General features: G+C 42.4%; 1 protein-coding gene across 1 annotated transcript in view; it reads right to left on the bottom strand.

Annotated features, from left to right (window-relative positions):
- Positions 1-24,048, bottom strand: part of LOC115477536 (lipoxygenase homology domain-containing protein 1-like) — a 428,353-nt gene that overhangs the window by 145,852 nt on the left and 258,453 nt on the right. The window contains exons 25-27 of the mRNA XM_030214471.1: positions 21,403-21,481; positions 5,268-5,399; positions 4,922-5,103 (exon numbers count right to left, since the gene is read on the bottom strand). Coding sequence (XP_030070331.1) covers positions 4,922-5,103; positions 5,268-5,399; positions 21,403-21,481 — 393 coding nt within the window. The remainder of the gene's footprint in view (positions 1-4,921; positions 5,104-5,267; positions 5,400-21,402; positions 21,482-24,048) is intronic.

Genomic DNA, 24,048 nt, shown 5'->3' with positions numbered 1-24,048 from the left:
AAGTTGTCTTCCCTTTGCTATACTAAACACATAAGAACATAAGAATAGCCATACTGGATCAGACCAATGGTCTATCTAGTCCAGTATCCTGCTTCCAACAGTGGCCAATACAGGTCCCAAGTACCTGGCAAAATCCCAGAGAATAGCAACATTCCATGCTACCAATCCCAGGGCAAGCAGTGGCTTCCCCCAAGTTTATCTCAATAACAGACTATGGAATTTTGCCCCATGAACTTGTCCAAACCTTTTTTTAAACCCAGATATGCTAACTGCTGTTACCACATCCTCCTGCAATGAGTTCCAGAGCTTAACTATACTTTTAGTGAAAAAAAAAATGTTTCCTCCTATTTGTTTTAAAAGTATTTCCATGTAATTTTATTGAGTGTTTCCTGGTCTTTGTACTTTTTGAAAGAGTGAAAAATTGATTCACTTTTACTTGGTCTACACCACTCAGGATTTTGTAGACTTTAGTCATATCCCCCCTCAGTCTTCTCTTTTCCAAACTGAAGAGCCCTAACCTCTTTAGCCTTTCCTCATATGAGAGGAGTTTCATCCCCTTTATCATTTTGGTTGCTCTTCTTTGAACCGTTTCTAATTCTGCTGTATCTTTTTGAGATACAGTGACCAGAATTGAATGCAATATTGCATGAAAATGTTTTAAATGGGCTGGGTCAGCAGATCAATAATTGTGCTATGCACTAGTATGATGGAAACCTTTGCTCAATTTTGGAGTTTGACTTATTTTCCTAGGCTGGATGATGTTGCAGATGCTCTTATGTATTATTCAGAGCCCAGGGGAAAAAGAACTCTGTTATCACAATAATGCATACATGAGTGACCAGACTAAATGTATGCATGCTGGGCTCCAGACAAAACTACAGTTCATGACCGCTGGCTCAGGACAATTGGTTTGATGGCCAGACTAGAATTAGAGAACATGAAGGCAGGCATGGACCCATCTAGTCTGCCCACTTTGCTTCCTTTTATTTATTTTATTTAGATAATTTATACCCTGCTTTTTACCACATAAAGCAGCATCTAAGCGGCTTACAATGAACCAAATAAATAATTACAATGACAGTAGAGAGGGTAGAGGGAACGGAGGAAGAAGGGAAGGGAATATAAATACATTTTCAGTTGATCTCTGGCTTTCCTATAGTTCTTTACAATCACAGATCCTCTGTGGTTATCACAGGATTTCTTGAATTCTTATACCTTACCGCAAAGTCGATGTCTGGTGGTAAGGTCTCAGACCTAAAATGGATGCGCGCCAATTTTTATTTTGCCGCACGTCCATTTTCAGCAAAAATTTAAATAAGACCCTTTTTACAGGTGTGCTGAAAAATAGATATGCGTGCATCCACAACACATGCCTACACTACCGCAGCCTGTTTTTCAGCGCACCTTAGTAAAAGGACCTCCAAGTGACTTGCCCAAGGGCACAAAGAGCTGCAGTGGAATTTGAACCCAGAGTTCTACAAGTCCCAGCCTACTGCTCTAACCATTAGGCTACTCCTCCACCACTTCCCATCCTTTAAGGTAAACATATCGAGAGATTTTAGTACAGGCTCTATAGCCTTTTTTAAAAAAATCTGTGTCTAGTCAATGATAGCAAAAAAAAAAGGCAGGTACATAGTTGAAAAATTTGGTATAATAAAATGGAGCAAAATCCTGGGCAGTTGGAAAAGAAAACTCATTGTAGGGATTGGTTCTGCTACCCAAAAGTCCAAAGGAGCAAAAGTAAACTTCTGGGTCCCCTAAAATTGATTTGTCATATTGGTACAGTTTCTCCAGATTTTGCAGTTCTCTTTATGAATAATTTGGGGTTTTCCCTCAAAAATAAGGGTGTAACTGTACCTGGTGTATTGTGTACAGTTCTGGTCATGGCCATCTCAGAAAAGATAAAGCAGAATTAGGAAAGATACAGTAAAGGGCAATCAAAGTGAAAAGGGCAATGGAACAGATCTATGAAGGTTAGGGCTCTTCAGCTTGTTGAAGAGATGGCTGAAAAGGGATATAGAATAAGTCTCTATAATCAGGAGTGGCTAGAACAGTTAGGAAATTGCTTGGTAGGATTTAGCTAGTTATTTCCTTGCACCTGCAGGGTTTACAATCAAGGTGCTACCGATTAGCGTGTGCTGAATGCAAAGAAACCCATGGAAATTGAATGAGCTTCCATGCATTCAGCACGCTGCTAATCTGTAGCACCGTTTTGTAAAAGAAGCCCAAAATTTGTACCTTGGTTTTGTCTGGAATAATATTAAGGGCCTTATTTTAGAAGCTCAATTTGTGATTTAGATATTTAAATCCCAGCACAAAAATGGCTACTAATGACAAACCATTTCAAACCACATTTTAGAAAGCTGAGATTTAGATGTCTGAATCACCAATATATGCATAAGGTGGTGTGGTTTTGTTGGGATCAGGACAAGATTAAAATATAGACATGTATTCTCCATCTAGAAGTGGAGTGCACATCTATGTCAAAAGAACTGGACATCAAGATTTACACTTGTTAGTAGGGACATCTAAGTGTGTAAAAGTGCTGTGGCTGGTTGTGACAGCTAGCATACATCGTCAGTATTACACACCAGCTATCACAACTGTTGATATCATGGTTGCACTTACTGAGGTGCTGACAAGCACAGCTGCCCTACCAGCAGTCTGGTAGTGCAGAAACAACCCTAAAAATTGAACCACTGACATCCTTTCTCATTCAGACCCCTATCAGACCACCCCTGATCCTCCCCACCTCCTTGATCAGAAAACCCCCAGATACTCCCTCCTCTCCTGATCAGATCACTGCCCTGATCATATCAGCCTGGATCACCAACCCCTCCAATCAGATCATGCCCTCCTCATCTCCCTCCAAGCCAGGGGTGGGCAGCATGTGGCCTGCCACTGAATTCTAGCAAGACTATGGGAAGTATACACAGAAAACAGCCTGTGCAAACATCATTATCCAGGGCTTTGTTGTCAGTGGAAACACTGAAGGATAAAACAATGGGACAAGATATGTTTCACAGTGTTAGCAACTGTTTGAAAAGACAGACATGTATGGTAACAGACCATTTTGTTCATTCACTCATAACAATGAGTTATGTTGCCAGTGAATTATGTGGCATAATTGTTAATTTTCTGAGTGTGGCCTGCTAGGCATAGTACTGACATTCATGTGACTCTCTGTATAAAAGTTGCCTATCCCTGCTCTAAGCCCTTCCTCCAAGTGCAAATGCCCTCCCATGTATCCAAACACAACCTCCTCCAGACTCTCCAGCCATCCCTGAGACTTACCCAAAAGTAAACCCTGGTAGTACAGTTAAAACTGAGAGGGACTGCTCTCATCCTGTTCCACTACACCAGCAGGGGTTATCATTGGGAAAGTCCTGGAGGTGGCTAGAGAGTCAGAATGTGGGGGGAAATTGCATTGGGGTACATGGGAGGGTCTTTGCATTGGGGGAAGGGCTTGAGGGGGATTGGCAGGTGATCTGATTGGGGATGTGGATCTGGGGCTGGTCTGAGTGGAGGGATTGGGGTGGTCTTATTAGGAGGGTGAGCTGATCATGGGGTTGATTTGACTGGAGGATGCAGGATTGATCTGATCACGGGGTGGGAACCAAGGGTGATCAGAAGATAGTCTGATCCAGGGGGATGATCTAATCAGGTGGGTGATGTGAGTAGAGTGGAGGGTCAGATAATGCCACCACAGGTGTGTATTTTTTGGCATTTTGGCATATGTGGTCTGAGATTTTCATGTAGACATTTAAATGCCAAGTCTTAAATGTCTATGTGGCAGGGTAGTCGCTGTCAATGTTATAGACATGTACTACATTTATAAAATGGTTCCTTCCACCAGACGTAGCCACCAAGTTCCAGTTAGTTTAAGGCATGGGCCAGGTGAGCACTGGCTCAGGGCACCAAGCCTTAAGGGCGCAGAAAGCCTGACTCACTGGCTGCTCAGCAGTGGCCAACGTCCCGCTCTTCCAGCTATTGGCAGCATCCCCCACACCTGCAACATATCTCATTTCTCTCTCACTCCTCCATCCCCAGGTATGTGACCCCCCCCCCCCCCCACCGGACTCCCTGTAAATACATTTTTCCCCTGTCGAGTATAGACAGTGATACCATTTCACATAATGCTGCTTGTGCCAACCCTGGTGTCTTCCCTCTGTCACACCCTGCTCCCTGTGACATAACTTCCTGTTTCTGCAGGGGCATGACAGAGGAAAGAAGCCAGGGACAACGCTCCTGCTGCTGCTGCTCGAGAGGGGAAAACACATTTAAAGGTAGATGGGGGGAGCTGCTAGAATGCAGAAGGGAGACTGAGAGGGGTGATACCCCAACCTGGGCACAGAGAGGATAGAGAGAGTCATGCTGGACAATGGAGCGAGGGAGGGAGGGAGGAAAGAGATAGGGAGAGATGTTGAAACAGGGGGCAGGAGGAAGTAGGAGAGGAACAGATATTGGACCAAAACCTAGAGGTGGAGGGGAGAGAGATGCTGATAATGGGATGGATGAAGGGCTGTATGTGTACAGGACTAGTAAATTGGTGAATGTATTTAGTTTTCACTTAAAGCACAATTAAGCTATGGAATTTGTTGATAAAGGATATGGTAAGGACAGTTAGCATGGCTGGATTTAAACAGGGTTTAGATTTTTTTTAAGTCTATAAACTATTATTAGCCATATAGAATTTAGAAAGCCATTAATTCTCCCTAGGATTGACCAATAAAATCCTATTGGGTGCTTTTGACCTTGATTGGCCAAAGTCATAGAAAGAATGCTGGGCTTGATGGACTTTTGGTCTGACACAGTATGGCACATCTTATGTTCTTATATGCAGATTATGCTCATTGCAAGCCTAGATTTCTAGGTAACATATTTCACTTGGTTTCACAAAATGGCATAAACGTGAACTCACCAAAAATGGATTATTTTTAAAATTCATTGCTTTCTGTGCAGGGGACTTCCCATGTCTTCCAAATAAAACCACATGAATATCTGGCATCTTGTCTGACATTAGAGTACCATTCAACCACATATGCCACCGTCCTCTGCTTGCAGTATCAAAGTCTTTCACTGTTTCAGACATCACCTTTATTTCTATGAAAAAATAGCAATTTGTATGGAAATAAATATTGTGTATATGTTTTCAAGACATTTACAATGAATGGCAATAGGAATCTCTTATTACATTTCTTAATAAAGTCTGCTACCATCAATGTCCAATACATTTAACCAATAAAAGTAGCACTGTAAAATCTTACCTTGAGCCGGAATGCTTAGCTCAGTAAAATCTTTTTTTGAGTGGTTTTTGATCCAATCATTATGCACAAAGGTGTGTTGGATAGAAGGGAAATGATCATCTTCCACAATGATCTTTTCAAGAAACCAATCACCTAGACAAAATAATGAACTGTAATCACTTTGGCAGCTAAGAAATGGATGAATCAAGATCTGATGCAAATTGGGGAAGGGACAATTTGATAAACCAAACAGTGCAGAGTAGGGCAAACAAAAGCATTTAGGATTTCAGTTACCTTTAGGGCCACAGAAACAATATGGGCCCTGCACCATTACCATGCTCTATGTTCCCCAGGGCTCACATTATTCCCGTGGTCCCTGCAGCAGATAATGCTCTAATCATTAGTAAATGACTCCCTTAATAAAGCATTTCAGGCATGCCTGGCTCCCATTCAAAGAATGCACCAACTGCATCATTTCCCTATAGAAGAACTTTAGTAAGTCCTTTCTGGCATGTAAAGAATTGACTGGTACTAGTCATCTATTAGAAAAGGCAAGGAGGAGATCCAACATGGCACTGGCTGAATAAGACACTGAGGGTTGAAATCCTGCTGGCATTCATTTTACATATATTCTTTTACTGACATTTGCAGATGGTGATATCTCACCTTGCATCCAAACCAAAGTTTCAGCGTGCTTGTCTGACATTGTTGTCTGGATGTCTCAACGCCACCTGAAATTAAATATGACCAAAACCGAGCTTCTCATTTCCCCCCCCCCCCCAAACCCACCTCCCCGCTCCCCCCCTTTTCTATTTCTGTTGATGGCTCTCTCATTCTCCCTGTCTCCTCAACTTGAAACCTTGGGGTCATCTTTGACTCTTCTCTCTCCTTCTCTGCTCATATCCAGCAGATTGCCAAGACCTGTCATTTCTTTCTTTACAACATCCGTAAAATCCGCCCCTTTCTTTCCGAGCACTCTACCAAAACCCTCATCCACACCCTTGTCACCTCTCGTTTAGACTACTGCAATCTGCTTTTTGCTGGCCTCCCACTTAGTCACCTCTCCCCCCTCCAGTCGGTTCAAAACTGCTGCCCGTCTCGTCTTCCGCCAGGGTCGCTTTACTCATACTACCCCTCTCCTCAAGACCCTTCACTGGCTCCCTATCCGTTTTCGCATCCTGTTCAAACTTCTTCTACTAACCTATAAATGTACTCACTCTGCTGCTCCCCAGTATCTCTCCATACTCGTCCTTCCCTACACCCCTTCCCGTGCACTCCGCTCCATGGATAAATCCTTCTTATCTGTTCCCTTCTCCACTACTGCCAACTCCAGACTTCGCGCCTTCTGTCTCACTGGACCCTACGCCTGGAATAAACTTCCTGAGCCCCTACGTCTTGCCCCATTCTTGGCCACCTTTAAATCTAGACTGAAAGCCCACCTCTTTAACATTGCTTTTGACTCGTAACCACTTGTAACCACTCGCCTCCACCTACACTCCTCTCTTCCTTCCCGTTCACATTAATTGATTTGATTTGCTTACTTTATTTATTTTTTGTCTATTAGATTGTAATCTCTTTGAGCAGGGACTGTCTTTCTTCTATGTTTGTGCAGCGCTGCGTACGCCTTGTAACGCTATAGAAATGCTAAATAGTAGTAGTAGTAGGGTGCTGCCTAGAAGACCCCCCCTCTCTGATGACCTAATCCACAATTCCTCAGCATGTCAGAGTGTCAGTGTCAGCTTCTCATTCAGCAGCAGTTCTCGCTGTTAGCCCTGGTGAGGGAGTATTGTCTGATTAGCTTATTAAGCCAATTAAGTTACGTGCACAAATCCAAAATATGACCGGATTTGCGTAAACAACTCAAGTTGCACTATATAGAATCTGGGGGTATATGCAAGTACTTTCTCTGTCCCTAGTGGGCTTAAAATCTAAGTTTTTGTACCTGGGGCAATGGAGAGTTAAGTGACTTGCCCAGGGTCACAAGGAGCTGCAGTGGGAATTGAACCCCGTTCCCCAGGATCTCGGTCCACTGCACTAACCAATAATTTTACATGAAGACTACAATAAATAGACTGTGTCATTACAAAATAGACTGGAAATCATGGAGTCGGAGAATACAATTTGAGATTTGAATTTAAGAGTTTTGAACTTCCCTAAAACCCCACTGTATTGCCTAGGGAACTTTTTAAGAGGTTTCTTAAGGAAGCTCTTGGAGTTATGGAAGAAGCAGTTCTATTACTTCAAAAGGTTTTCTAGTTATTGTCAGAAGATGGAAGACCGGAGAGATAGTTGCCATCTGGGTGGGTTTTCCCTAAATCATATTGCATTCTTGAAACATCAAAGGAAGCTATCAGGAGTCAGCAACTTTGTTCGTACCCTGTGTTTGAGTCTGATAAGGACTCTATTCTAAGATTTTACTTTTGGTATCCACAAGTTCAGTTTTCATGTCAATGTATGTGGATTTTTCCTGATGTCTCTAAATAGACTCAAGGTCTAACAATAAGAGCTAATTGCTATCCCTGTTCTGAAAGCCCTTGGTGCTTTTTTGTTGATGTTGTAGTTGTCCATTATTTTTGTGCTTTGGTTTCCCTCTCTTTTTGTTCTGCCATTAATTGACAGACAGGCACCTATGCGCACTAGGTGCTGTTCTATAAGGTAGTACTTAAGTGCCATAGCACCTAACTGTAAAGGAGGCATACACATAGGTGGAGCATGGACGTGTTTCCCATGTACCCACATAGTTTATACTATAAACTACATGCATCACGGTGCAAATAAATTTGCCAGCTTATGTCTGTCATTCACATGGCATAAGAGGGGACTCTAAACATGGGTGAGCCAATGCCGACTTCCACCCAGGGGCGTAGCTACGTGGGGCCACGGGAGCATAGGCCCCCGTAGATTTGGACAATAGCCCTCCCCCCCCCGCTGTCAACCCCTTCGACCCCCCCTCCCGCCGCCAAACCTCCCCCGCCACCGCTGCCGTCGGGTACCTTTGCTGGTGGGGGTCCCCAACCCCCGCCAGACAAAGTCCTCTTCTCCGGCACGTGCAGGACGTCAGACTCACAGAAACAGAAGCCTTGCAGATCAGCAATGCGGCCACGTTGGAGAACAGGAACAGCACCTGACCGGTTAAATGGCACTTAAGTGGCTATCCGGCAATATTTAGAAGGGAAGGATGATTATCCCCCACTGAATATCACTGGTTAGTGTCTAGGAGATAACCGGCTATATCACGCAATGTAGCCAGTTATCCATGAATGTTCAATTCATATCTGGCTATTGTAAGCAGCCACATTGGGCCACTTAAATAGCTGGTATATCTACAGCCGGTTTAAACATAACGGCTATCTTTGAATATCAACGTGGCTGGTTAACTTTAAACCAGCTAAATATAAAGTGGATATTCAATGCCGGACACCGGAAATGGCTTTGAATATCCCGGCTGACTGCCAGCCACGGGAGTTAGCTGGGCTCCCCTCTCGTGGTCTGAATATTGGCCCCAGTATCTATAAATCATGACCCCCTCATATGCTTTACCCAGTTTCTGCCTCTCAACCCGCTTATACCTGGGTCGTGTATAAGTACACACCTTTTTATCACTGCAAGGACTTTTATATGCATGACAATTCGGGTAATTTTATAAAATCCCTTTACATGTGTACAGAGGTCTTTACACATGAAAAAATCCTTTATAAATTCATCCCATAGGAGAATCAATAGTTTATATGATTCTGTCGACTGTGACTCAGTCAAAGGTGGAAAGAAAGTGGGGCAATGACCCCATTTCAATCCACCTTACAATCTTCATTTAACTTTGTATTCTAGAACAATGGTTCTCAACCCAGTTCTTAGGGCACACCAATCCAGTTGGCTTTTCAGAATTTCAGCAATGAATAAGCATGAGAAAGATTTACATACAATGGAGGTGGTGCATGTAAATCTCTCATTCATATTCATTGTGGATATTCTGAGAACTCGACTAGCTGGGTGTATTCCAAGGACTGTGTTGATCACCACTGCTCTAGAGGAGAGGAAGGACAGAGGTGATATGAAATAGACTTTGAATATTTGCAATGTATTTCTGAATAAACAAGCCTTTTTCAAATAAACAGGAGCTCTAGAACTAAAGAACATGACGCGAAGCTATAAAGAAATAGAATCAAAAGTACCATTAGTAAGTATCTACTATCCTTTCTATGAAGAAATGGGTGGAATACCCTCCAGAAAGAGAGAGGTTATAAGTGTTGCAATACTGGGAAAGACCAAAGGTCCATCAAGCCCAGTATCCTGTTTCCAACAGTGGCCAATCCAACTCACAAGTACCTGGCAGGATCCCAAAACAGTACAATACATTTATGCTGCTTATCCCAGAAATAACAAAAGAAAAATAAGCAAAGTTGTAAGGGAGAATCCTATGGTGGAGATTATAGGTAAAGTCTCATAAACATGCAGCAATTGTTCTTGAGTTTCTTTTCTGCTGCTTAGTTATAATCAGAGACTTTTACCCACCCTCCTACCATAAGCTGAGCTACCTAGCACGCTTATTCTCTAACTCTTTCTTCTATTTTTCTTATACTCTTACAAAGCATGCCATATAGCTCTCATGTATACACTTACTGCAAATGGCTTAAAGTATTATAACTCATCTGTATGCCGGTAGATCAGCACTCCCCAACAGGAGCCTGTTTCGCCCTCCTGGCTTTCTCAAGGGGAACTCTTTGTGCTGTCTCAGGCTATCAGATTATCCCAAGTCCATCTTAATAATGGCTTATGGACTTTTTTTTTAGTAAGCTAGCCAAACCTTTTTTAAACCCTGCTAAGCTAACTGCTTTTACCACACTCTCTGGCAATGAATTCCAGAGTTTCATTACACGTTGAGTGAAGAAATATTTTCTTTGATTTCTTTAAATGTACTACTTTGTAGCTTCATTGCGTGCCCCCTAGTTCTATTATTTTTGGAAAGAGTAAACAAGCGATTCACGTCTACCCGTTCCACTCCACTCAGTATTTTATATACCTCTATCGTATCTCCCCTCAGCCGTCTTTTCTCCAAGCTGAAGAGCCCTAGCCGTTTCAGCCTTTCTTCATACGGAAGTCGTCCCATCCCCTTTATCATTTTCGTCGCCCTTCTTTGTACCTTTTCTAATTCCACTATATCTTTTTTGAGATGCGGTGACCAGAATTGCACACAGTATTCAAGGTGCAGTTGCACCATGGAGCGATACAAAGGCATTATAATATCCTCAGTTTTATTTTCCATTCCTTTCCTAATAATACCTAACATTGTATTTGCTTTCTTTGCCGCCGCAGCACACTGAGCAGACGGTTTCAAAGTATCATCAACGATAACTCCTAGATCCTTTTCCTGGTCGGTGACTCCTAACGTGGAACCTTGCATCACGTGGAGGGGCATAATCGAATGGGGCGCCCAAGTTTTCATGAGGGCGTCCTCGCAGGATGGCCCTGTAAAGGGGCAGGGCAACCCATATTATCGAAACAAGTTGGGCGTCCATCTTTCATTTCAATAATACAGTCGGGGACATCCAAATCATGAAATTTAGGTCGACCTTAGAAATGGTCGTCCTTAGGTCATTTTTGAGATGGTCGTCCCCGGTTTTCGGCGATAATGGAAACCGAGGACACCCAACTCAAAAACGATCAAATCCAAGCCATTTGGTCTTGGGAGAAGCCAGCATTCGTAGTGCACTGGTCCCCCTGACATGCCAGGACACCAACTGGGCACCCTAGGGGGCACTGCAGTGGACTTCAGAAAAAGGTCTCAGGTGCATATCTCCCTTACCTTGCGTGCTGAGCCCCCCAAACACCCCCCCCCCCCCAAATCCAAAACCCACAACTGTACACCACTACCATAGCCCTTAGGGATGAAGGGGGGCACCTACATGTGGGTACAGTGGCTTTCTGGTGGGTTTTGGAGGGCTCACATTTACCACCACAAGTGTAACAGGTAGGGGGGATGGGCCTGGGTCTGCCTGCCTGAAGTACACTGCATCCACTACAACTGCTCCAGGTACCTGCATACTGCTGCAATGGACCTGAGTATGGCATTTGAGGCTGGCATAGAGGCTGGCAAAAAAGTATTTTTGAGGGTGAGAGGGGGTTAGTGACCACTGGGGGAGTAATGGGAGGTCATCCCTGATTCCCTCCAGTGGTCATCTGGTCAGTTCGGGCACCTTTTTGAGGCTTGGTCGTGAAAGAAAATGGACCAAGTAAAGTCGGCCAAATGTTCATCAGGGACGCCCTTCTTTTTTCCATTATTGGCTGAGGACGCCCATCTCCTAAGCACGTCCCAGTCCCGCCTTCGCTACACTGCCGACATTCCCCCGTGAACTTTGGTCATCCCTGCGATGGAAAGCAGTTGAGGGCGCCCAAAATTGGCTTTCGATTATGCCGGTTTGGGGACCTTGCGAGAAGGATGCCCATCTCCCAATTTGTGTCGGAAGATGGGCGCCCTTCTCTTTCAAAAATTCACCTGACAGCTATAATTCAGGTTCCTCTTTCATACACTTTGCACTTGCTCACATTAAACATCATCTGCCATTTGGATGCCCAGTCTCCCAGTCTCGTAAAGTCATCCTTTGAATAACTTTGTGTCATCAGCAAACTTAATTATCTCACTAGTTATTTCCATATCTAGATCATTTATAAATATGTTTAAAAAGCAGGGGTCCCAGCACAGACCCTGGGGAATCCCACTATCTACCCTTCTCTATTGAGAATACTGACCATTTAACCTTACTCTCTGGTTTCTATCCTTTAACCAGTTATTAATCCACAATAGAACACTACCTCCTATCCCATGACTTTCCAGTTTCCTCTGGAGTCCTTCATGTCTTTTGAAAATCCAGATACACAATATTGACCAGCTCCAAATAGCTGTAAAATTACTTGTTTACTTCTATGAAATCATGGGGAAAGTAACTTACACTGTGCAGCAGGTATAACCCTTAAAACAAAGGCATGGAGAATGTAACCTATCCTGAGCAGTAGGTAGACCAGAAACGTAGCCAAGTTTTGTTGTCAGGGGAGAGCAGATCTTTTGTAAATAGGTGTCAGTGTGGAGCTGAAGGGTTAATCTGCATAGGCACCAAATTCAAAATTCGTTTGGGGGATAGCTGCTCCTTTTGCACCCCACCTAGCTATGCTTCTGGGTAGAACCCCAACAACCTCCCTGGGCAGACTCAAAAGGTCATGCTGATCTTTATTTCCTGTCATCTACTATACAATGAGTTTGAAATCAGATTAACACTGAAAAAAAATGTTTAATTTTTTGACGTATATGTGGAGAAAACTAAATGGAGCATTTAGATTCTGATTCTACATTGTTATTGCCCTGCAAACTAGAAAGTTCCAGTACTCTGCAAGGTCAGAACATGAACTGTGATTGTATGCTGTTGCACTCTGATTAATCTTATCCTGAAATAAAACCTCTTCACTGCAGGTTTCTATCAATAGAACATACAGTAAACTTAATCAGCATAACTTCTGATTTGCAAAAACAACCTATTTTCAATGTCATAGTCATTGTTACGGCTATGTTAAAATTGAACATTACAAGCCTCACACACCTAAACACCAGAATTCTATTCCTCATTTCTATGCCATTCAGAACCTATTAAACAGGGAAAAGCAAATCTGACAAACAATCCACTGCAGAATGATTAAAGAGTAAAATCTAATGACATTTAGAAAACTGAACGTATTCAAACTGGGAATTCTGGAGCAGTCTCACAACCCAATCCTCTTAGAGATAATATTCAAAAGTACTTCTGGTCAGCAGAGGAGGGAGAGAGAGGGGGAACATTTTTATAACAAAGAGGGGCATAATCGAACAGGGCCGGCCATCTATAAGGGCGGCCATCTCTAAGGCCGACCCTGTAAAGCGGCATACCCAACCGTGTTATCGAAACAAGATGGCCAGCCATCTTTCGTTTCGATGATACGGTCGGGGCCGGCCAAATCTCAACATTTGGGCTGGCCTTAGAGATGACCGGCATTAGAGATTGCCGCCATTGGTTTTCGCCGATAATGGAAACTAATGGCGGCCATCTCAAACCCGGCCAAATCCAAGCCATTCGGTTGTGGGAGGAGCCAGCATTTATAGTGCAGTGGTCCCCCTCACATGCCAGGACACCAACCAGGCACCCTAGGGGGCACTGCAGTGGACTTCACAAATTGATCACAGATGCATAGCTCCCTTATCTTGTGTGTTGAGCCCCCCAAAAACCCCCAAATTCACTACTGGCCATCTCTTAACCACGCCCCCATCCCACCTTCGGTACCCTGCCGACACACACCCTTGAATTTTGGCTGGCCCTGCGATGGAAAGAAGTTGAAGCCAGCCAAAATTGGCTTTTGATTATACCGATTTGGCCGGGTTTAGGAGATGGCCGGCCATCTCCCAATTTGTGTCGGAAGATGGCCGACCTTCTCCTTTGAAAATAAGCAGGAAAGGCACCAAGATTCAAATGCAAGGACATGCATGAATGACCTGAATACCAACTTATATGCACAGATGTGCACACATAGTTGCGTAAATGTCAATATTGCAGCTACATACCACTCTATAAAATGGCACCACAATGCAATGGCATGTAGTTTGCAGGTGAACATTTATATGGGCAAAGTCTGTATGTTCGTTTGTGATTTAGGCATGATTGTTTACAGCAGCTCTATGGCTAGTGTAAGTGATTGCGTCTTAATTCTAGGTACACGTTTGACATATTCTGTTGGTATTCTATAAAGAAAAGTATACAAAAATTTTAAGTGTGATCTGAATCTGAGTCTCTTGTTTTAAAGTCCACTATACTAACCACTAGGCTTCTCCTCAGACTTGCTTCTTGCTTTGCTAAGAATACCCATTACAGACCTCTTTGGCAGGTCAACTCTCGCACTCCCACCATAGTGAGAAATTCTCCCGCTGAGCCACTACCACCACCAAACCTGCTGCCGCTACTGTTGCTGCTTCTCCCTATGAGCAGCAGCAAAACAATAAAAAGCAGGTATGGAGCTGCAGTCTTCAGGCTTGCGCTCTTGGCTCTACCAGTTCCCTGCTCCCTCTGATGTCAACTTCCTGTTCTGGGACAGGGGACTGGCAGAGCTGACAGCACATGCCTGAAGACTGTGGCCCCATGCCAGCTTTTTATTGCTTTGCTGCCACTTCTGCTCATTGGAAGAAGCAGCAGTCTACAGGAATCAGAAGAGGGAGGGAGTGGCGAGAGATGATGAATAGAAGGGGATGAATAGAAGGGGAGACAAGAAAGAAAGGATAGAAGAGGGGAGATGCTGGATGGAAGAGGGGTAGAGATAGAAGATGAGTGGAAGGAATGGGAGAGAAAGAGGGGACATGTTAGATGGAAAAGGGTTGGAGAGAGAGAAAAGATGATGATGGAAAGTGAAAGGGGGAGATTCTGGAAAGATAGAGACAGAAAGAGGGGAGACACTGGATGGAAGAAAGAGGGGAAGAGGGGCGACACTGGAAGGATGGGGACAGAAAGAGGGGATATTCTGGATGGAAGGGTAGGGAGAGAAAGGATATTCGAGATTGAAGGATGAGGAGAGAAAGAAGAGATGCTGGATGAATTGGGAGAGAAAAGGGAGACACTAGATGAAAGGGTTAGAAGAGAGAAGATGCTGGATGGAAGAATGGAGAGAGAGAGAGGATAGACACTGGATGGAAGGGTGGGGAAAGAAAGAGGGGAGATGCGAGATGGAAAGAGGGAAGGACAGAGTTAGTGAAAGACTGGAGAATAAGAAAAAGGGGCATGGGGAGAACAAGGGTGAGATAAGATGAAAAGCTGTAAAAAGATGAAGTAAAAAAAAAGAAATTAAAGACTGAATATTAAGAATAAATTAAATCTGGACAGATAGGCAGAAAAATAAATTGAAGAAAACTGAAATAAAAAAAGAGGAGAGAATAATGGATAGGAAACCATGGCGAGAAAGTTGAGAGAAGACGAAGGAAAGCAGAAACCAGCAACTGGGACCAACACAATTAGAAAAAAAAATGCCAGACATCAAAGTTAGAAAATAAATTATTTTTAATTCAGGAAAAAGTAATGTGGCAACTGTGTTAATAAAGGTTGATAAATACAAATAAAACACAAAATGGAAAATAAGGCGATACCTTCATATTGGACTAATTTTAATACTATTTGACTAGCTTTCAGAGACCAACACTTCCTCTGGTTAGCAAAGGATACCATAATAGTAGTGTACTGTTCTGACCTGATCTGAAGCAGGAGGTTTTGGCCTCTGAAAGCTAATCAAAAATGTATTAGGCTAGTCCAATAAAAACGTATCATCTTATATTCCCTTTCCAAGTGCCTAAACTGAGAATGTGCGGGAGTGCCAGCATCGCCGACTTCTGCACTGCTCAAACAGCATGGTAGGGGATGGAGCCATGAGACAGAGTGGGCAGGCCTGAGCATGTACTACAATCTCCCTCTCAAAAATTGGGCCCTCTTGACTGATCTTCATAATATCTGAAGCTGTCATAGAGCCTGGTATCTCCTTTCAGTGTCACTTTCAGGGGAGAGCGAGGTGGACAGCAATCATTGTGGATTAAAGAAGTGTCATGCCTTAATCTCTCCAGTGACCAGCTGTACAATCTGAGCATTTTTTGTACCCTGGATGTGACTGAAACAGGTCTAACTCAGGACAACCTTCTTTTTAGGAGAGGACATTTCTTCCGGTTTGGTAATCGCTGTTGGATGTCCTGATTTTGGGCCCTCCCTAGTCTTGTCCAAAACACATCCCCTTGCTAGTTGGAATACTGCAGTGTTGGACATCCCTTTCTGCATTTTCAACATTGGGATTTAGTCCATTTGAACATTTTGAGAGGTCCATATGCTTCGAAAATAAACCATCTCTATCTCTCTTTGCCAATTTTGGGGCACAAACCATAGAAGTCTGCCCAGCATTGGTCTTACTTCCCAACTTCTGAAGCTGCCATCAAAGCTCATTTATTTATTTATTTATTGCATTTGTATCCCACATTTTCCCACCTCTTCATTCTAGTTATGAGGCCATTTAAGTTTTGTTTTAATTGGATTCCATCTTTTTCTATATAGTGATCCTCTGTGTTTATCCCACGCATTCTTTAATTCTGTCATAATTTTTGTCTTCACAACCTCTTGCGGGAGGGCATTCCAGACAACCACCACCCTTTCTATGAAAAGTATTTCCTGACATTGATCCTAAGGCTCCTACACTGCAACCTAAACTCATGACCTCTAGTTCTACCACTTCTCCATCCTAAGAGGTCTCATTCCTTCCATTTTTAATTAAATAAAGTTTTCCTTTCTCACCTGATTTAGTTTTAGTATTTTTTTTAAAACATGACCTCACTGCTAAACTAAACCTTCCTTCCTTCCTTCCTTATCCAATCGGTCGAGTATGGAACCCGGTCATTGTATGGATCAGTGTTCATCATGCTTTCCGATCTCTCACAGCATCTTTTAGTTCTGCTATGTTCATTCCAGTATCTTCCTTGATAGTATCCATCCAGCAAATTCTTTGGCGGCCTCTTTTTCTTTTGTCACTAACCATTCCAAGCATGATGTCTTTTTTGAGGGACTTGTTTCTATTGATGTGACCATAATAAGTATAACCCCATAAGTATAAACACCCCAGATTACACCCTCCCTATCTCAGATAGCCTGAAAATCCTCAGCGTCACAATAGACCGTAACTTTACACTAGAGAGCCAAGTGAAATCCACAACAAAGAAAATGTTCCACTCAATGTGGAAACTCACTACTACTACTACTACTACTTAGCATTTCTATAGCGCTGCAGGGTTACGCAGCGCTGTACAAGTTTAAACATGGGGAAGGACAGTCCCTGCTCGAAAGAGCTTACAATCTAAAGGTTACAAACTATGTAGTCAGTGTAGGTATCATGACTGGGGAAGATGGTTAGGTGCCAAAAGCAAGGGAGAAGAGATGGGCTTTGAGTAAGGACTTGAAAACGTGTGAAACCATTCTTCCCGAGGGAAACATTTCACAACTTGATACAATCAATGGTACTAAGCCACATAGACTACTGCAATGGAATTTATGCAGGATGCAAAGAACAAACCATAAAGAAACTTCAGACCGCTCAAAACACGGCAGCCAGGCTTATATTTGGAAAAACGCGATTTGAAAGCGCAAAACCCCTCTGTGAAAAATTGCACTGGCTCCCAATCAAAGAACGAATTGCTTTCAAAATCTACACCCTGTTTCATAAAATCATCTTCGGCGAAGCCCTGGGATACATGACAGACCTCATAGACCTACCAACCAGAAACACATCCGAATCAACACGAACATATCTAAATCTCCACTACCCAATCTGCAAAAGGCTTAAATACAAATCAACTTACGCATCCAGTTTTTCCTACATAAGTACACAACTGTGGAACGCATTACCAAAAGCCTTGAAAACAGCGTATGACCACCTAAACTTCCGTAAATTACTAAAAACCAACCTGTTTAAAAAGGCATACCCCACCGATCCAACTTAAATGCCTGAACTTTGCAACACAACGAAACCAAAGTACGTAATGGACATAACACAATTCTTCCGCTCTACGATTCCCTAATATGTCTGTTCCACACGAACCTTATCTTAACACAACATCACTTTGAATTTGTTCATACCGGAGTCGGCGAATGCCTCTCCGGTATTATGTAAGTCACATTGAGCCTGCAAATAGGTGGGAAAATGTGGGATACAAATGTAACAAATAAATAAAATAATAAATAGGAGAGCTTTTGTTTTGCTACCTTGGCCTCTAGTGAGATTTTTGGTTTGATACATTCCAGAACTGCTTGGTTTGTTATTTTGGTTGTCCATGGGATGCGTAACAGTCGTCTCCAGCACCATAATTCAAATGCATCAATTTTTCGCCTGTCTGCCTTTCTTAGTGTCCAAGATTCACAGCCATATGTTGCTATTGCGAAGATGATTGCACTGACCAGACTACATTTGGTTGCTAGGCTGATGTCCTTGCTCTTCCAGATGTTGTTCATGTTGACCATCAGACTTCTTCCAAGTGTCAGCCGTCCCTTGATCTCAGGGGTGCACTCACCATCGTGATGAATTTTGAAGCCAAGAAAGATGAAATCTCTGACAGCTTCAATTTTAGTGGTGAGTGGCTTATAAGCCACTTCCAGCTATGGGCTGACAGCCCCAAATGTTCAGTATCAGGGCACATGTGACTCCCTGCATTGAGTATTCGTGTATGTCTGATGATCCAGAAGTTAACTGGGCACTGAACGATATTCAGACTGGTTCACAGTTAACTTGGCACATAAAGTTAGGATAGATGTTATGTTGTCCTAACTTTATACGGTTACTTAGCTGGTTAGCAGAATGAAAATTGCCACCAACTGGTAAAGTTCACGCTCCGCCCTAAATATGCCCCCAGTCTGCCCCTAAACTATCTAGTTAGAGGATGACTGGCTAGCGGACATATTCAGTAGCACTTATCAGTTAAGTACTGATGAATATCAGCTGCTGACTCACTGAGTTTTAACTGGGCAGGAGCCTCTCCTGCCCGGTTAAACCCTTTTTAATATTGACCCCTTCTAGCTTATGTTTCTTTCTTATTTTACTTTGTTACCTGTCAAGATGAGATTGTAAGCAGAGACTGTCTCGTATGTATTGATGTATAGCACTGCATACCGGTACTTTTGATATACTCTCCACAAATGATTAAAATGCTTTCCCAAGCTCCCTTCCTCCTGGCACAAACACAAAAGTGTCAAAGTGGAACAGGATTTCAGCAGGTGCCATGATGATCTTCAGCAGGAGTCATGCTCTCTTTTTCTCTCTCTGTAGGCAAGTGTGAGTATGTGTGTGTGTGTGTTGGGGGGAAGGGGATTTAAGGCTTGTAATCTGTTAAGATACAAATAAGTACCTGCATACAATATGTAAGCCGCATTGAGCCTGCCATGAGTGAGAAAGCGCGGGGTACAAATGTAAGAAAAAAAAATTAAGATGTCTTTGTAACTGGAAGGCGGGAGGATGAGAGATCAGGTCATGGAGGTCCTGAAATATCTGGAAGGGTATTGTGGAGTGTGTCCTTTGATCTTTGGCTCAGAGGTTTGGAGGGGTCTATTGAGGCACAGTGACCCCTTCATTCTGTGTTTAGTAGGGTAGGTCAGAGAAATTTAATTCTCCCTACTATCCAGACCACAATGAAAGGACCTGTTAAACAAGGGGTGTTTCAAGAATTTCTGTACATGGCAAACACTTAACACCTAGATTGAGATGGGTGCTGTTTTGATACCCTTGACTGAGCCCATTGAGAATAGCAAGTCTGAAGAGCATTTCCTATGACTCTGGTACTTTCAGATGTACACATGCTTCCTCATTTACATGCAAGGTGACCCTGTTTTAAAAATGACTTCTTTAATCTCATGTGGAATATTTTATCATGCGTGTTATGAGCATACTATATAGCATGTCAATTTTAGTGTATGCACTCTATATATAATCAACTCTTCTCTTTCTTATTTTATCATGGACCTCAGTGGTGTCACTCAAAGGCTCAATACTTCATTGCCCTTAAATTTTACACACCCACCTCAAGGAGAGATCCAGTTGGAAGGGTATGGTTGGCAACTTAAGAGGATTTACTTGATGCAGCCTGGTGGGTGAAATATGTCAAATGTATTCCCCTGACTGACTGAGAAAGATGTTAGAAATCTTCATGATAAGATGAGTGTTCTTTGTTGTATAACGGAGAAATATCAAGTAAAAGTTGTATTTATTATGAAAAAGTCTAATGAAGATAAGAAATAATGAACAATTAAGGAATAAGGGGGACCTGTGATGAGGTGGGTGTGTAAAGCTTAAAGACAATGAAGTATTGAGCCTTTGAGTGACACCGCTGAGGTCCATGATAAAGTAAGAGAGAGAAGAGTTGATTATTTATTTATTGCATTTGTATCCCACATTTTCCCACCTATTTGCGGGTTCAGTGTGGCTTACAATACATTGTGAGTCATGGAATTACATTGGTTACAATATGGTTATGGGTTATATTGAGAAGAGTTATGGGAAGACAGTCGAAGTCATACATGTTTTGGGAAAACAAGTCAAAGTCAAACATAGTTTGGGAATGGAACAGTAGAATGTAGCAATGGGGAAGTGATCGGCGATAGAACAATGGCGAGAGAACATTAGGGTATAACAGTTCCATCTGTGGGTAGGGTTTTAAGTGTGGTGAGATTAAGGGGAAGAGAGATCAGAAGAGAGTGTATTGCCCTATCTCTGTTAGTGCGTAAGGACTTCATATGTTTTGATTCTTGCCATAGCTTTTCTCGAAGAGGTGAGTTTTCAATAGTTTGCGGAAGTGGGTTAATTCATAAATCATTTTCAGGTTGCGTGGTAGTGTATTCCAGAATTTCGTGCTTGTGTAAGAGAAGGTTGAGGCATGCAGTGCTTTGTATTTTATGCCTTTGCACTTAGGGAAGTGGAGATTGAGGAAAGTTCGGGATGATCTTTTGGCATTTCTGGGTGGCAGGTCTATTAAGTCAGACATGTATGCAGGGGCCTCACCATGAATGATCTTGTGGACCAAGGTACATACTTTAAAGGTGATACGTTATATAGAGAATGGATACGTTTACCTCTTCTAGAACTATTATTGCCTTAAAGTTTTAAATTTTAGTGTATGAACATAGCCTTAATATGCACCTATGAACAGACACATTTCATTGCCCCCAAAATGTACTGTGCTAGTCAATTTAATCCATTATAATCCGTACAAACTATTTTTCCACAGTTTGGATGCAAAATGAAAGTTCCTACTCTCAAACAGCACACCCTATCTTGTTCCTGTGGCAAAACTACAGGAAACGGTATCCAAGCTTCAGGTTGGACTCTTCTGAAGCACAAAATAAAAAGTTATGGTAGGTTGTGTTTCATTAGGAAAATAGTGACTAGGACATCATATAATTTTGTTTATATATGAATTTAAATGTAATAAAGATGAAAAGTTTCCATTATGATTGAGTCAGATTAAATGAGGAAAAGGATGTCTGTGATTAATATAGCATGGCTGATATTTCACAGTAGAGCTATTCAGCATATATTAGAATACATCAACATGACATTAGTCTTGCATTTTAAATAATTATACCTTTTTTCAAACTTTTAAATGCTATCTGAAGCTGGTTCAGCTTGCCAAGGTGTACGGCTTTGATTCTGAAGATATCCACCTGCAATTCAAGAAAAGTCTGATCTGAGATTGCTTATTGACAAAAATATACAAACACATTTTCTCTTCTCAGTGAACATAAAGCATTCAAAATGTAAAACTCAATAATGTATGTGGGAGTGTAAATAACTGGACTGGTAATAAGCATGGGTTTTTGATCAAGCACTGCCCCGTGGGATGCCAGCACAATTAACATCAGAGAACTGGCAGACGTGTTAGTTTGGCCCTGAGGACTTTGCTTCTTGCCCTGCTGTCACTTGTTTAGATTTCAAAACTGGAGGATGGAAGGTCAAGCCTCATTATCACAGTACAGTCTGCAAATCATGAGACCTCTCAAAACACCGGAAACACTCCATTGTTTGTAGGGTTGGTTTTTTTTTTTTTTTTGCATTTTCCATCTTTCCAATCCAATAGAATGTTGCACAGAAATTATACAATAAAGGAAGTAATTCTGTAACTGGGCACCATGAAGTAACATGATAGAAGTCTTTGTCCAATGACCTGTTCTTGGCCAGAGCCAAAGGTCTCTATTCTATCTTCATCCTTCTCGATCTATCTGCTGCTTTTGACACTGTTGATCACCACCTGCTCCTTGATACGTTGTCCTCACTTGGCTTTCAGGGCTCTGTTCTTTCTTGGTTTTCTTCTTATCTCTTCCATCGCACTTTTAACGTATGCTCTGGTGGATCCTCCTCCACTTCTATCCCACTATCAGCTGGTGTAATTCAGGACTCTGTCTTGAGACTTCTTATTTTCTCCATCTATACTTCTTCCCTTGGTGCTCTGATCTCCTCCCATGGTTTTCAGTATCACCTTTATGCTGATGACTCCCGGATCTAACTCTCTACACCAAAACTTTCAGCAGGAATCCAGGCCCAAGTCTCAGCCTGTCTATCTGACATTACTGCCTGGATGTCTCATCACTATCTGAAATTAAACATGGCCACAACTGAGTTTCTTATCTTTCCCCCTAAACCCAGCTCTCCTCTTCCCCCATTCTCTATCTCTGTGGATAACACTCTTATCCTCCCTGTCTCATCAGCTCGGGGTCATCTTTGACTCCTCTCTTTCTCTGCACATATCCAACAGACTGCAGACTGCTAAAACCTGTCGTTTCTTCCTCTATAACATCAACAAAATTTGTCCCTTCCTTTTTGAGCACACTACTAAAACCCTTATCACCTCTCGCTTAGACTATTGCAACTTGCTTTTCACAGGTCTCCCTCTAAGCCATCTCTCTCACCTTCAATCTGTTCAAAACTCTGCTGCACAACTTATATTCAGCCAGTGTCACTACGCTCATATTAGCTCTCTCCTCAAGTCACTTCATTGGCTCCCTATCCGCTTCCACATACTAATCAAAATCCTCTTATTGACTTACAAGTGCATTCACTCTGCAGTTCCTCAGTACCTCTCTACTCTTATCTCTCCCTACACACCTCCCTAGGACTCTGTTCATCGGGTAAATCTCTATTATCTGTACCCTTCTCCTCCACTGCAAATTCCAGACTCTGTTCCTTTTATCTTGCTGTACCATATGCCTGGAATAGACTTAATAAATCAGTACATCAAGCTCCAGCTCTGGTCATCTTCAAATCTAGGCTAAAAGCCCACCTTTTTGAGGTTGCCTTTAGCTCCTAAACCCTATTCGCTTGTTCAGTACCCATGTCTATTTTATAATTCCCACCTTAAGTAATTTCCTTATCCCATATTTATCCTGTTGATTATAAGCTCTGTTGAGCAGGGACTGTCTCTTACATGTTCAGTGTATAGCACTGTGTACATCTAGTAGCACTATAGAAATGATAAGTAGTAGCAGCAGTAGTATTCTATAACAGAACCAAGTTGAATCCAGTACAGCCTCAATTATCTGATGTAAATGAGACCAAGCCGCTATCAGATAAGTGAAAAGTCAGATAATATGGAAAACAATGGTAACCCCTAAAAAATGTACGGAAAACATAACATAACATAATTTATGCATAAAAAAGTAGTCATAAGGTACCTGTATTTAAAATATTGTTTAATAACATTAACCAGCAACAGATTAAACATGTCTGTCTTGCAGGGTGTGAAGACAGAAAACAGGATGAGAACCTACGCACTTCTTAGTGGCAACTCGATGACATCACCGGCGGGGGGGGAGGGGGTCTGTCGGATATGCTGGATGGTTGGATTAGTGATGGTTGGATAATCAAAACTGTACTGTATTAGTGTAACCTGGTATTGAAATGCTTAGCATGTAGACACCCACACTTTTGCGAGCCATAGAACTGGCATAAGAGCAGTTGGCTAAATGTTGCAGGGGTGCACATAACTTTTAGTAATCTTTACCTGTATGCTCATAGGTAGAAGCCCCACCTATGACCACCCATGCCCTGCCCCTTTGTATGCCACCTTGCAAATACATGCTATGCAAAATTAGCCCATATTTATAGAATAATGCGAAGGCAGAATATTTTATTTATTTATTTACAACTTCTTGATAAACCGCAAGGGCCATAAAATGGCTTCTATGTATTTTACAATAAAAAAATACCCGGAGAGGTTGGTGAGCAAAAGGAGAGA

This window comes from Microcaecilia unicolor, chromosome 1 (genome assembly GCF_901765095.1).
Source record: "Microcaecilia unicolor chromosome 1, aMicUni1.1, whole genome shotgun sequence".
Lineage (NCBI taxonomy): Eukaryota > Metazoa > Chordata > Amphibia > Gymnophiona > Siphonopidae > Microcaecilia > Microcaecilia unicolor.
This window is presented reverse-complemented; position numbering and strand designations above follow the sequence as displayed.